The sequence below is a fragment of the Lonchura striata genome, chromosome Z, assembly GCF_046129695.1.
Source record: "Lonchura striata isolate bLonStr1 chromosome Z, bLonStr1.mat, whole genome shotgun sequence".
Taxonomy (NCBI): Eukaryota; Metazoa; Chordata; class Aves; order Passeriformes; family Estrildidae; genus Lonchura; species Lonchura striata.
The window spans coordinates 80,036,619-80,049,178 of NC_134642.1; the positions used below are offsets into that span (position 1 = coordinate 80,036,619).

The following is a 12,560-nucleotide window of genomic DNA, read 5'->3' on the forward strand; positions in this document are numbered from 1 at the left end:
TAGCTGATCTTCTAAGAGTTCCACTTAGGTTACCTGTATCAGAGAGAAACTTCAGAGGATTATTAGCTTGTCCTAGTGTCTTGGCACACTGAAAGAAATGTTTTAAGGAAAATAACTCTGGAGAAGGCAGTTCTGGGTAATGTATTGGTATTTGAGGCTCCTTAATCCAGATGTGGCATTTCTTATCATGTGGGTCAGCTATGAAATATGCACAGATATCTCCTGCTCTATGCTGCTACCATCTGTGTCTGCTTTCTCCCTGCTAGTGGCACAATCCCAAGGAAGGTTAACTCCATGATAAGCAGTCCCTTCCTGAATTGTAAAACTGAGTCACCAGCACAGCCCAATGAGGACTGGAAATGGTGGAATATGTTACAAAGTATAAATTGTGGTTTAGGACTTCAGGATATATTATTTTCTAGAAAACATTTAATATTTAGCATAGGTTTAAAATCTCCCTCATCTTTCACCAGGAAACGGGTTTGAATATCAGCGTTTCAGCAATTCGAGTAATTAATGTCCTTAAGGATTCTCCAAAGATCCCAAGTGGCCTCTATACCCATCCCTACTACACTTTGCAGAAGGTGACATGACACATGCCCTAGAAGAGTGTGCTATTTCTCAGAGGTGACAGTTCCTTTTCTCAGCAACAGAAGGCTACAATTCTTTCCACTGAATTCAAATGCATTAGACTCTACTGCCTTTATGCCAGCTTCTCAAGAGAAACACGGTAAGGCTCTAGAAGAGATATAGGAATTTTCTTCATTTCTGTAGGTGCTAATTAAATACAAGTCAATATATATGTTGCAGCTTGTTTTATACACCTAATATACATCTATATGCCTTCTGCCAGATGCTATATGCTCATGTGTTTCAAATTAACTTAATATTTATGGTTAATAGATCACGTCTTAAACATAAAAAATACTAATAATACTAAGCCAAAATAATAAACATATTCCACAACAATCATGGGGTCATAATTAAAAAACTCCTGCATATACATTTCTAGAACTGAAGCCTTGAGAAAATCCTACTTATACAGTTTTCAAGACATTTCAGTTGGGCATTTTCCTCAGTCAAGTTTCTAAGTGAAGGTAGGCTTTATGGCTTTCAAATGTAAGGAGACCAACTGGTATCATTAGAGATCACCATGCAGCTGAAGATCAGACACATCATCAAACATAACTCCCCAAAAATGCTACATATGGCTGCACAAGTATTGAAGAAGCTACATCACAAGCCTGTTGGAATCCATTATTTATTCTGCAGTTGCACTCAAAATGCAAATACCATCGCTTAAATGCTGAACACAGTAAGTTAAACCCACTGTTAAGACAGACTTTGACTTTCACAGGCACAACTTGAGTGATTTCTTTAGAATCAGTGCTATTTTTTCAACAGTGAACCTTCTAGGTTAAACAACCAGGGCCACACCATCAGAACTGTTCTGGCTATTTATGATTACTGGAGGAATTATATATTCTGTGTTTTATAAATTCATCATGTTTCACATTTATAATTTCAGCAAATTTGAGATGAGGGCTTGTGCACAGAATATCTCTCTGAAGTACCAGTCCACCTCTCAGCCAGATTTGGTAGAGTACTTTGACTGCCTCTAAATTAAGTTTAATCCCAGCTCTGCATCTTCTGCACATCCCAGGTAAAGTTTAATGCTGGAAGTTTTAGACAAGGAACAGAACCCAAACATGAAAATTGTCTTATCTTCGTCATCTTTCCCACACACATACAAAGCACCTAGTTAAAGTGCCAAAGCATAAAGTGTCACATTGCCCAAATCTCTAAAAAATTAAGTTTAAAAATTATTAGCCATATAAAAATAATTTTGATATGTCTATATACATGCTATTTGTCTAGCAAAACCAGATCTCTGCTATTCTTGGGCAATTTGTTCAGAAGTCACTTCTGGATAACTATATTCCTAAGTGATAGAATCTGTACTAAGCATTTACTTTGTCTCCCATTTCTTCTGCATAAGCAAAACATGGGTTCCTGCACTTTGTCCTTGACACTGCTTTCCTGTTTTAACCCTCTTAGCTCCACCTAGATTTTCCACTGACTCAGGAGGAGCATGCAACAGTGGGAGGCTCTGATATTTTGGCTTTCTTGGTTCTGATGTACTCTTGCTAAAGAACAGTTCTTCTTCCCTCTCCATCTATAGCTATATAAAAATAATATAAATTTCAGGTTCAAATAAATACATTTGAAATTGGACATCTTCTTTTTAGTTCTGTATTAAGTCTGTAGCTGAAATTTTTTTGAGTACAAATACACAAAAATACACTAGCAATTTTCTTATTTTAGCTCAAGTTCTTTCTTCAGCTGCACTGTGCTTCACAAACTTGTCTCTACTGAAAGCAGAAAAAGCCATTTCACTGGATACTAAATATGGATAGATACTGTATGTATCAGAGCTACTAAAATAGGTATTTGGAACAATTACTTCTTCAGTGCCTGGTGTTGTACAAACATCCTCCTGTAAGTGTCTTGTGCTTCTTCTGACCCATTTGCCCAGCACTGAAGTACCTCTGTGCAGATTTAAACTGGGCAATATTTTTCTCTATGTACATCTGTATCACAACCCCTCCATCAGTCAGTCCAAGCAGCTCTAAAAAGAGAAGACATGAATATGCAGATTCACTGCACATGTAATCTTTGTAACTGGGAAGAAAAAATAGGATACACTTCAAAGTTTCCTCTACAATCATGTCATCATTCATCCCACGAAGCAGCACTGCCAGAGATTTCATAATTGCCTCTGTACCAGTACTAGAAAGGAGAGGATTCTGACAGCAATTCCTTGGTGTCCTTGGCAGTAGAAGATCACCTTGTGAGCTTGCAGTACTTTGGCAGACACAAGGAAGGTAGGACAAAAAGGGAAGACTAATTGAGGAATTTAAAGGGAAAGGCAGACTACATAAAACCTAACAACCTAACAAGGAATTAACATTTTTTGACCATGAAGACACCAAAGCCTGTTTGATGCATTGTTTTTAACAGCCTTAAACAGTACTAAATACCTTAAAACACAAAGAAGCTTGAAGAAGCCCCCACTATATTTGGTATTACATATTTTTAAGCTCTCTGGTTAAGCAACAAAAAAGGAAAGTTGTCACTATTCAGAGTTCAGTTACAGTGACCTGTGTCATAAAGCAAATATTGCTGGGGACTTTCATCTGAATTTTTGGTTTCTTAGGAGTCCCTTACCTGTCCCTGGATTGTATGCATACAATTGGTTCCACAATATCAGGGATCCAAGATACCTTCCCAAACCCCTACACAGTTAAACTTACCACTGTGAGCACTGGCAAAACATGGGGGATAATTACAATGTCACTTGAGCAAATGACAAATACAAGTATTAAAGGCTAAACATCAGATTTTAGTGAGAATTTATGTTCCTAGCAGGGAAAGAATTATTTTTCAAATGCTCTCCTATGTATCTGTCAGAATCACTAGAATCCTTGAAATTTGCACCTTAAAAATAAACCCTGCATCCTTCAGCAGATCTCAGAAATTCTGTAGTTGAGCTTTGGCCTTCATTTGTTCATGTTTCAAGGTGTTAATTTATTGCAAAGATCAATCTAGGGGCAGTACCACAGAACACTCCACTGCATATTGGCAACTCTGTCCAGTTGTGGCTAAAGCAACACCAACCCCTGAAGCAAACAAGTGGCTCTTTCTGTTGCTTTTGCAATTACAAGGTTTGCAGTTAAGAAAATATACACAGAAAGAAAACCTGCCAAAAACCCAACCAAATCAAATCCCCACACACACTATTACATGCAAATTTAAGTTAATAACTCCTCAGAAGTACAGGGTATCACAGAAGATCCATTGGAGGTTTGTATTTTGACAATTGCGTGATTAAAAGCCCACAAAAAAAAACCTGTGGAAAGACATCTTATGACCTAAATGAGCTTTGGATCAGCTGTAAGGGCATTTCTTTATACACTGAGACTGTTATGTACAACAGTAAATAAGTTACAGTTACAACATCGAAGAAATGCCAATAATGAACACTTATTTTTGCTCTCAAGTACAAATAGCTTTCTTATGAATAGTATAATTTAACAGCTTAGCTATATAATATCCACATGATCAAAGTAAATTTTAAAAACAAATTACAGATGCAGCTGAACACACTTTAAAAAAATTTAGGCAAATATAAATATATATATATATATTACAAAATTACACCTTCAATGAGATGCTGCCTGTACAGCAACCTGCAGCATCAAAATCTTGAGCACCCAAAACTGCTGGAGAGAGCTGAGTTCAGACTGCATTTTCAAGCCCACACACACATTTTGTGCTTTCTACTGAGGAAAGATTCAGTAGAGATTCAGTCTATTCCTCACAAAGCTGCAGAGTGTTGAGCTGCAGAAAGCATCTCGCACTATGCACTGGGATTATATGCCAATTGTCACATGAAAAAGCACTTACTAAAGTTGTTTGGATCCTCAACACAAAGGTTCGGGTGTCAATCAGGAAGAGCATTACCTCAATTTAGTACATAACTAATGCTAAGCTAAACAACACAATCTGATTGCAAGGAATGCACTGGCTTTTAGGTCACTGTTTGTCTATGTTTTGAGTGCCTTTTTGAGGTCAGAGTAGAAATTGGCCAGGGTACTAGACATGGCAGTGTCTACTGCAGACTGTGGTAGCATCCCTCGCAGTTCAGTCTGGATGTAGCCTGTCAAAAGACTGTGGCCAGGAGAGTCCTTGAGAGGGACACAGAACCAGCCACAAGGGTGATTGAATCCACGGACAAAGTTTGGTCTCACGTCTCCATAGTCCAGGCTTATGCCTATCAAGGAAAATAAAACAAACAAACAAAAGGGAAATTAATTTGAGAGCGGTTAAAAAAAAAAAATTAACATGCAGTAAATTTGAAATATATAAGTTTCTGGTTGGGGAATTTAGTACTATTATTGACAGGCACACTGCAAGTTTCTGGGTATTTTCATGCATGAAATTTGCTGTTCATCCAAACTCAGAGACAGACAGGAGAGCATGATAAGCAAAAATTCAAATGTTAAAAGAGAACATTCCTCCCATTCACAAGAAGCAAGTTGTTACTCATCCCAGTTTACTCTAAGACCTGAGCTGGAGGACTCAACTTGTCTCTAACACAAGCTGGCATAAATGAAACCTGGCAGAAAGGAATGGTTCATGGGTAAACCAGTAACTTGTACACTTCCTTAAATATGTAAAATGTTAAAACACCTTTAAAATTTTTAAAGCACCTTGAATTTATCTGTTGAAGACCATCTTAGACCATTTTTGGAATGTTTACTACTACTAAATCTGAATCAAATCTTAAGCCAAGCAACTGTTGCAAAATAAGAATTTAGCAGAGGCAGGTGGTGGCTTACCACATGTTAGAAGCCCATCTTCATAGCTTGTAGTATAAGAGAAATCAACAAACTCTCTTGGTGCTATAATGTTCCAGAGCTGGCCAGCAGTTGTATAGCGCATCACACAGCAGTTCTTGTGGAGTGACAGAATTATAACGGCAAAAAAATAAATATATCTTAGTATAATGAATAGAGGGAAACATAATGCTTGCAGGCAGTTAACATTTTCATGAAGGTCATAGCCTCTGTCAACTATACTGCCAATTCAGTGAGGTCTGAATGGCTGTGCCATTCTCAACCTAAAAGCTGGAAGTTTTAAGGACTTGTGGTCCACAACTGAGAGCTGTGGAAGCAGAGAATATCTGGCACCATAAAGGTTTAAAAATCTAAAGTTACACAATTTTGGCATGCCTGACAACTGAAAGCCACGTGGCTCTTATGTTGCCAGGGAGCACTTGGGAAGTCAAAAAGGACCATGAAAAACTTCAAGAGAAATCTCTTGGTACTAAGATACTCTATCAAATAGTTTTAAGCCGCTAAGTGAAAAATAAAACTGAAGAACAATTCTTCAAAAAAGGCTTTCTTACGTTCTTCAAAAAAGGCTTTCTTATAATACAGTAGAGTCTGTATAAATTTTATACAAACAAAATACCTTGTAATATAAATCTTCCTTCAGAGACAGAGCAAAAGACAATCCATGTTCAAGCCACATGTCCAGATGAGGGTTTTGAATTCGTACTGAATGTCAGCATTTACCAAAGGAAGGCTACTAGCTGTTCTGCAACCAGCTTCAAACCTACCTTTCTTTTATCAAGTCCTGACCCTCATTATGAACTATTTTGTGTCTCAGCACAAGGCCATGCTACACAATTCAGCCCTGCAGGAAGAGGGGGAGGTTGCAGCTTCCGTATGTGTGGACTGTTAGTATTGTTTGCTGTGGAACAGAAGAAAGCAAGCTGTATGAAATGACTTTGGCACACACAGTATCACATTGCAGCCCTCTGTATGCAAATTTTATCAGAGCCTACCAGAGCTCCAAGGCCCAAAAGAATTGTGACTGACTCCTTTATTTTTAGCATTAATGGAAAAATGAACTTCAAGCTTCAGAATAGGACTGTGCTGCCAGAGAGTCTGATCTGTGGTCAGAGTATGTATGCACAATGCTGCTTGTGCATGCAAAGGCTGAAAAAGGTTCAGATCTGTCGGAATTGCTCTGCTCTACATGAATGTTAAATTAATGAATGTTAAATTCATGCATTCACGAATACACATTTCCCTTAAGAATCTAAACCAGTCTTCACCTCTTCAAATGTTTCCATGATGTCCATTGAAGTCATTAGGCTGTCCCAGTCTAGCCTGTAAGGTCCAGGGCGAATATGATCCACTATTCTGTTAGTAACATCTTCCACCACTCCTTGAGCCTTGTAGCTAGAAAAACGTGTTTACATGTAGTAAGAAATCCTTTATATTCTATTAATTTTCAACAGTACACTTACATTAACACCTTGGCACCAGGAAGTACAGTCAGTGGACAATTGCATCAGAGAAACAGTAGAGGAGAACACCTATTGAGCCATCTATTCTTCTCTGCAAGAAATCTTCTTCCAAAAAATTGGGGTTTTTTAACACAATATTTTATAAATTACAAATTCCTTCATTGGATAAAAATTTTTGTTTGTTTCTCTAACAACTGTAAACACTTGTCATTTTACTCCTATTGCTTGGCTAGCAAGAGAGTTCACCAGAGGTAAGCAAACCTAAAGTAAAAAGGAGATCAGGAATATAATGGGAAAAACATTTTTCATAAAGCAAAAGTAACAGGATGTTGGAGATTGAAATGCTTGGTTTATGGCTCAAACAGTTTTGTGAAGGACTTCTGCATATTATATCAAAACTGTATAACAAAAGCTGTACAGAAGCACCCTTAGTGGGCCTCCTGACTGAGGCCCTGGTCTGTAAATCCATTTGAGAAGATAGAATGACTCAGGTCTGGGCTGGGGAAGAAAAATACTTCACAGGATTAAACCCCACACCTTCGGGTGGAGGCCACAGTCCTAGGCTTATCTGCTGTCAGGCTGGAACAGACCCTCACACCAAAAGGGAGAGAAGACATTTTGGGTGTGCAGTGAAAAAGCCTCTGCTCTGAGGCAGTGAAAGCCTATCCTCTGCTGTGCACACCAGCTCAGCTGTGGGGCCGCTTCACCCCAGCAAAGCCTCATTTAAGGGACATCCACATGAGGGACGGCAGAGGGGCTGCCATGGCCCATTAAAGGGCTCCCTGGACCCTGCAGCAGAACTGCACATGATGCAACAGATCCAGAGTCAGGCAAGGGACAGTGTCAAACTTGCCCTGCTCAGGGGAGGCACCTGCACCTCGGCATTCCCACCTGCCCAAATATATATTTATCCATGGGATTCTAGACTTTTGGATGGGGGACCCTCACCACCAAGAAGACTAGACTGAGGGAAGCCGTGAGGCATCATTAGGACCTACAGAGGGGTAACATGTTTCTACTTACCCTACCTGTGTCACTCTCCTTGTCCCCCCAGACATACCTCTCTTTTTCTCCCTTTTTCTTTGCCTCTTTTACAATTAAATAAAATGTATCAATTTTTCACTATCAACATCTGGCTTGTCTGGTTTTAATCAAGTTTAGGGGAATATGCAAATGTTTTTGGGTTCATTCTGCTTTATTCACAGAGAGTTAGCTCTCTTTATTCCTCTGTGATTAGAGCAGATCATAACACAGGAGTAGAACCAAGCTAATGAGAAACTACATTATGCTTTAGCGGCATATGACTACAAAATAAAATAATTTGGTACATGACATTACAGAATATTCATTTGTAATTAGATATTTTAGTAGACATCAGAGATTTTGTTTTCTTGAGTTACTGGGCCTCCAAATCCTAAGAGTAAGAATCCATCAGAAACATTATTCTCAAAATACTTGCAATGGCTCAACTACACAACCTGCTGGTGCCAGTGGGCCCATGGAACTCTTGGTGTCTGGGGCCATCAGCTCTCACAGATTCAATAGGACTTAAATTCCATGGGGTGTATCAGTCTTTGAAATCATTTTACACACTACCTTTTCACACGACTTTTTGTTTCTTCAGAGTGCTGTCTTTTAGTAATTATTTCTCTACCTAAACCTACAGATACCAACAGAAGCCCGTGACAGAAACTCACACAGGAAGGGCCTTTATGTCACACAAACAACCCCACAAAAATCTCCCACAACCCTACACTTGGTATTTTGGAGTTGCACAGTCACTGCAAGAGTCCAAGGACTGACTGAGCTGTCACCCAGTGGCTCTTCAGGACTACTGAAACCAGGCCTGATTCTGAGCTTTGCAGGACATCATTTCTGAGCAGATGCTGTTCCCACTTCAGCCAAGGGAGCCCTGTGTTGTTCACAGACTTCAACAGATGTTATTTTAGACCCCATGCAATGCTAAAGTATCAAACTGAAAAACTAGAAAGGAATCATACAGCCAAAACAGGTAACCCATTTAGCTTCCCCACTGGAGGATCTGTGTAGCTGAGGGCTGTAGAATTCAGTCTTGATTTCTAAATTCTACAGAACACATCCATAGAAGACTAAACTTTGGCAGGCAAACTTACAGGTATCCACTGAATTCCTCTGATGGTTTACGCCACACAGTTGCATCTTTCTGAAAGAAAATATAAGACACAATGTTAATTGTCACTTGGATACAATTAGAAGTGCAGAAAATGCTTCAATTTCGTTGAAGAAAAGCAGCCAACTTTAACATTAGCCATGATTCACCTGGGTACCACTGCACACTTTTCTTCATATTTTTCAGATATCTTTTACTTGTAATTCTATTGTAATTACTTTAAAAATATATAAAAAAATGTCTTTATCAGAGTCAAATGCTAGAAGTGCAATAGTAGGGTTCAGTAGGCCAATCAGGTTATTGTGAAAACACACAGAATAATGGAACAACATTAGCAGGGAAAACCTTTCAATTGCAAGGCCACTGGAAAGCCAACAGCCAGATGCTACTCAGACAGGAAGACTACACTACTTCTGTTTGTACTCCTGTAACACAAGTTACAGAAATGTGCAGGAGGTGCAGGTGCAGACAAAAAAGCTCAATTACCTTTTTCTCCTAGGTGCCTGACTAGAAGAGTCTTGCAAGCAGTAGCCTATTTATTTTAAAGTTATGCAGAGAAAATAGAGAAACCAGTATCTTCCGATTTTTATGTGACTATGACATGGAACCTCTGTACAAAATGTCTGAACTTTGGTGTTGAAAAGAGTACCATATGGCACCACTTTTTTTTGAGTCATGATTATATAAGCACAAAGGACCAAATGGCCTAAAGAACAGTACTGTTAAGTACCACATCCAAAATAATTTAAGGTATTTTGGGGTACAACACATCTCCTTGTGGTAGTAAAGCACTGAATTTCTTTTACATGGCACAATACCAAAATGGAAAGAAAGGATGAGAGAAAGGAGAAAGAAAGGAAAGGCTGGAGAGAGGGGCAAAATCTGAGGATTTGGAACACAAAGATGCAGGTAACTTTTAAAGGAATACAGTAGTACTTAATATAACAACAGAGGAATATTAATAAAGGAATAGACAACATTTAGTAGAGTGGTGTAGGTGTATTGCAAGAGTGAAAGGCTTGTATGCTCTGTTCCTCCCTCTCCAGACAGAAAATTTATTAATTTTGCAAATAATCAAGTTACATTTGGAACAGTTGCCTCTGTCTTACCAGTGTCTGCTCATGATGGAAGAAAAAATAAAAGCACTACTCAAACCACTGTAACAAAAAGATAAAGATAGAAATTTACCACACTAGTCCTACTATTTTGCTACACTTCTTCTTTCTGTGGAGCACAGCACTATAAAGCATTTACCCAGCCTAGAACTGATGGAAAAGCAAAGCCTATTTAACTTGTTGAAGCACAACTCAAAAAAAAAAAAAACAAAACAAAAAAAAAAAAAAAAGCTGAAGAGGATGAGAGGAAGCCTTGAGAATTATCTCATTTCTTAAGAGGAAAACATTTGGAAGCTGAAGTATGATGAACTATTTATTGACAAAAGATTCCAGACGCCGGCAGGCTGTGCCTGCTTTGCTTTAAGTACACGCGAGCCTCTTGCAACACTATTAATGCTAAATACTTCACATTTTGTCGTGAGTCAAGCTTATAAACCTACACAGGTTCTTCCGTGAGACACTCCCCTGAGAACGGGTGGAAGAAATGCCTGAGAACAGGAAAAACACATCCTGCCATCTAAACCATCCTGGAGGGATGGTGTCACGGCGCCGGCCGGTTTAGAGCCCGGCAGGGCGCGGCCGGGCTCCTCTCAGCTCGGCGCTCACGCCGCGGGCCGTGCCGGCGAGCCGCAGCTGCCGGCGGAGCGGCACCGCGGAGCTGCCCCGAGCACTCACGGTTTTCCTCGCCACCCGCCACTCGCCGTCTGCGATGCTGTGATACCGGACCAGCGTGTTCCGCAGCTTCGAGGCCAGGGGCGCGGGGTTGGGCAGGGGATCCATGGGCTTCTCTCCCGCGCGGAGGTGCCTAATCACACACACACAGAGCAGAACAAGGCACGGAGTCAGGGATGCCGGCAGCAGCGCGCGTCTTCCAAGCCCGAACGGAGGATGAGGAAAACAGCGCCGCGCGCACACACGCACATCTCCCGGCCGGGCTCGGGTGGCAGAGGGCGGCTGCCAGGGTGTACAGCCGAGGATGAGCGCTCAGGCCGAGAGCCGCCGCGGCAGCGGCAGCCCCGGGACGCGGCGGGAGCGCGGCACAGACGCGCGTCCCTCAGGGCAGCGCCGCCGCGCCGGCCCCGCGCTCACCTGCCGCCCGCCCGACAGCGCGCGATACCGCCAGCCAATCAGAGCGCGACCGCCCCGCCGGCGCAGCCAATGGTGGCGCGGTCCGCCGGGCGCGGGGGCGGGGTGACCGCTGCGTTGCGTCACGCGACCCCGCGATATGTCGCGATCGTGACGTCACGAGGCGGGGGCGGGGGCTGGTCCCGGATTGGGAATGGCGGCGGTGGCGTGAGGGAGGGCGGGCAGTGGGACCCGCGCCAGAGCCGCTCTGCTCACGCGTGCCTGGCAGTGTCGCTTTGCACTGATCGCAGAGTCACAGAATCGGCTGAATTGAAAGGGACGCGTCAGGATCGTCGAGTCGCACCTCCTGTCCTGTTATCTGCATCCTTGTGTCCCAAATCCCAGACATTCTGTGGCACTTCAAGAGTCACAGAATGCCTGAGAGCATTGTCCAAGACTTACTGCGCTCGGTCACGCTGGGGCTGTGAGCACTGCCCTGGGTGCCTGTTCCATTGCCCAAACACCCTCTGGGGCAAGAACCTTTAGCTGATACCAACCTAAACCTCCCCTGACACAGCTTCAGGCCATTCCCTTGGGTCCTGTCCCTGTGCTCCCCAGAGAAGAGAAGGACTTGCCTCTTCCCCTTCCAATGAGGAATTTGCAGACTCTAACGGGGTCTCCCCTCAGCCTCCTCCAGGCTGAGCAAACCAAGGACCCTCGGTCACTCCTCACAAGGCTTCTCCTCCATCACCATCTCTGTGTCCCTTCTTTGGATAATCTCTAGTGGCTTTAGCTCTTTTTTACATTGTGGTCTCCCAGGCTTCCCCCAGCACTGGAGAAAAAGCCACCCCAGCCCAGAGCAGAGTGGGACAATCCCTTCCTTGCCCCATGGTGATGCTGGCCCCGATGCCCCCAGGACAGGGATGTCCCTCCTGGCTCCAGGGCACTGCTGGTTCATGCTCAGCTTGCCAGGGACCAGGACCTGCAGGTCCCTTCACACGGTGCTGCTCTCCAGCCTCTCATTCCCGGCCTGTCCCTGCACGCAGGGCTGCCCCATCCCAGGAGCAGAGCCCAGCGCTTTCCCCGCTGAGCTGCACCCAGCTGGTGATTGCCCTCGGTCGGTTCATCGAGGTCTCTGCAGGGCCTCCCTGCCTTTGAGGGAGGCAGCAGCTCTTCCCCGTCTTGGATCACCTGCAGTTTGCCCAGTCTCCCATCCAGCCCTGCGTGCAGGTTGGTTATGAAGGTGTTGGAGAGCACGGGGCTGAGGATGGAGCCCTGCAGGACCCTGCTAGTTTGATGTCACCCACTCAGTGTATCTCTTCGTGCCCAACCTGTCAGCCAGTTGCTCACT

The 12,560-nt window shown here is 42.7% G+C and overlaps 1 protein-coding gene across 3 annotated transcripts; it reads right to left on the minus strand.

The window, feature by feature from the left end:
- Positions 1–1,247: 1,247 nt before the first annotated feature.
- On the minus strand, positions 1,248–11,336 carry STARD4 (StAR related lipid transfer domain containing 4). 3 transcript variants are annotated; one of them, XM_021524789.2, is made up of 6 exons: positions 11,234–11,336; positions 10,820–10,949; positions 9,013–9,062; positions 6,686–6,812; positions 5,403–5,517; positions 1,248–4,834 (listed from the first exon to the last, which is right to left on the minus strand). In XM_021524789.2, the coding sequence occupies exons 2-6, from the start codon at positions 10,922–10,924 to the stop codon at positions 4,608–4,610; spliced, it is 624 nt and encodes a 207-aa protein (XP_021380464.1). In that variant the 5' UTR covers positions 10,925–10,949; positions 11,234–11,336; the 3' UTR covers positions 1,248–4,607. The 3 variants fall into 3 exon arrangements, with proteins under 3 accessions (XP_021380464.1, XP_021380463.1, XP_021380465.1); XM_021524788.2 differs by lacking the exon at positions 11,234–11,336 and adding an exon at positions 11,066–11,225; XM_021524790.2 differs by lacking the exon at positions 11,234–11,336 and adding an exon at positions 10,139–10,186 and having other exon boundaries at positions 10,820–10,887.
- Between the last annotated feature and the right edge of the window lie 1,224 nt (positions 11,337–12,560).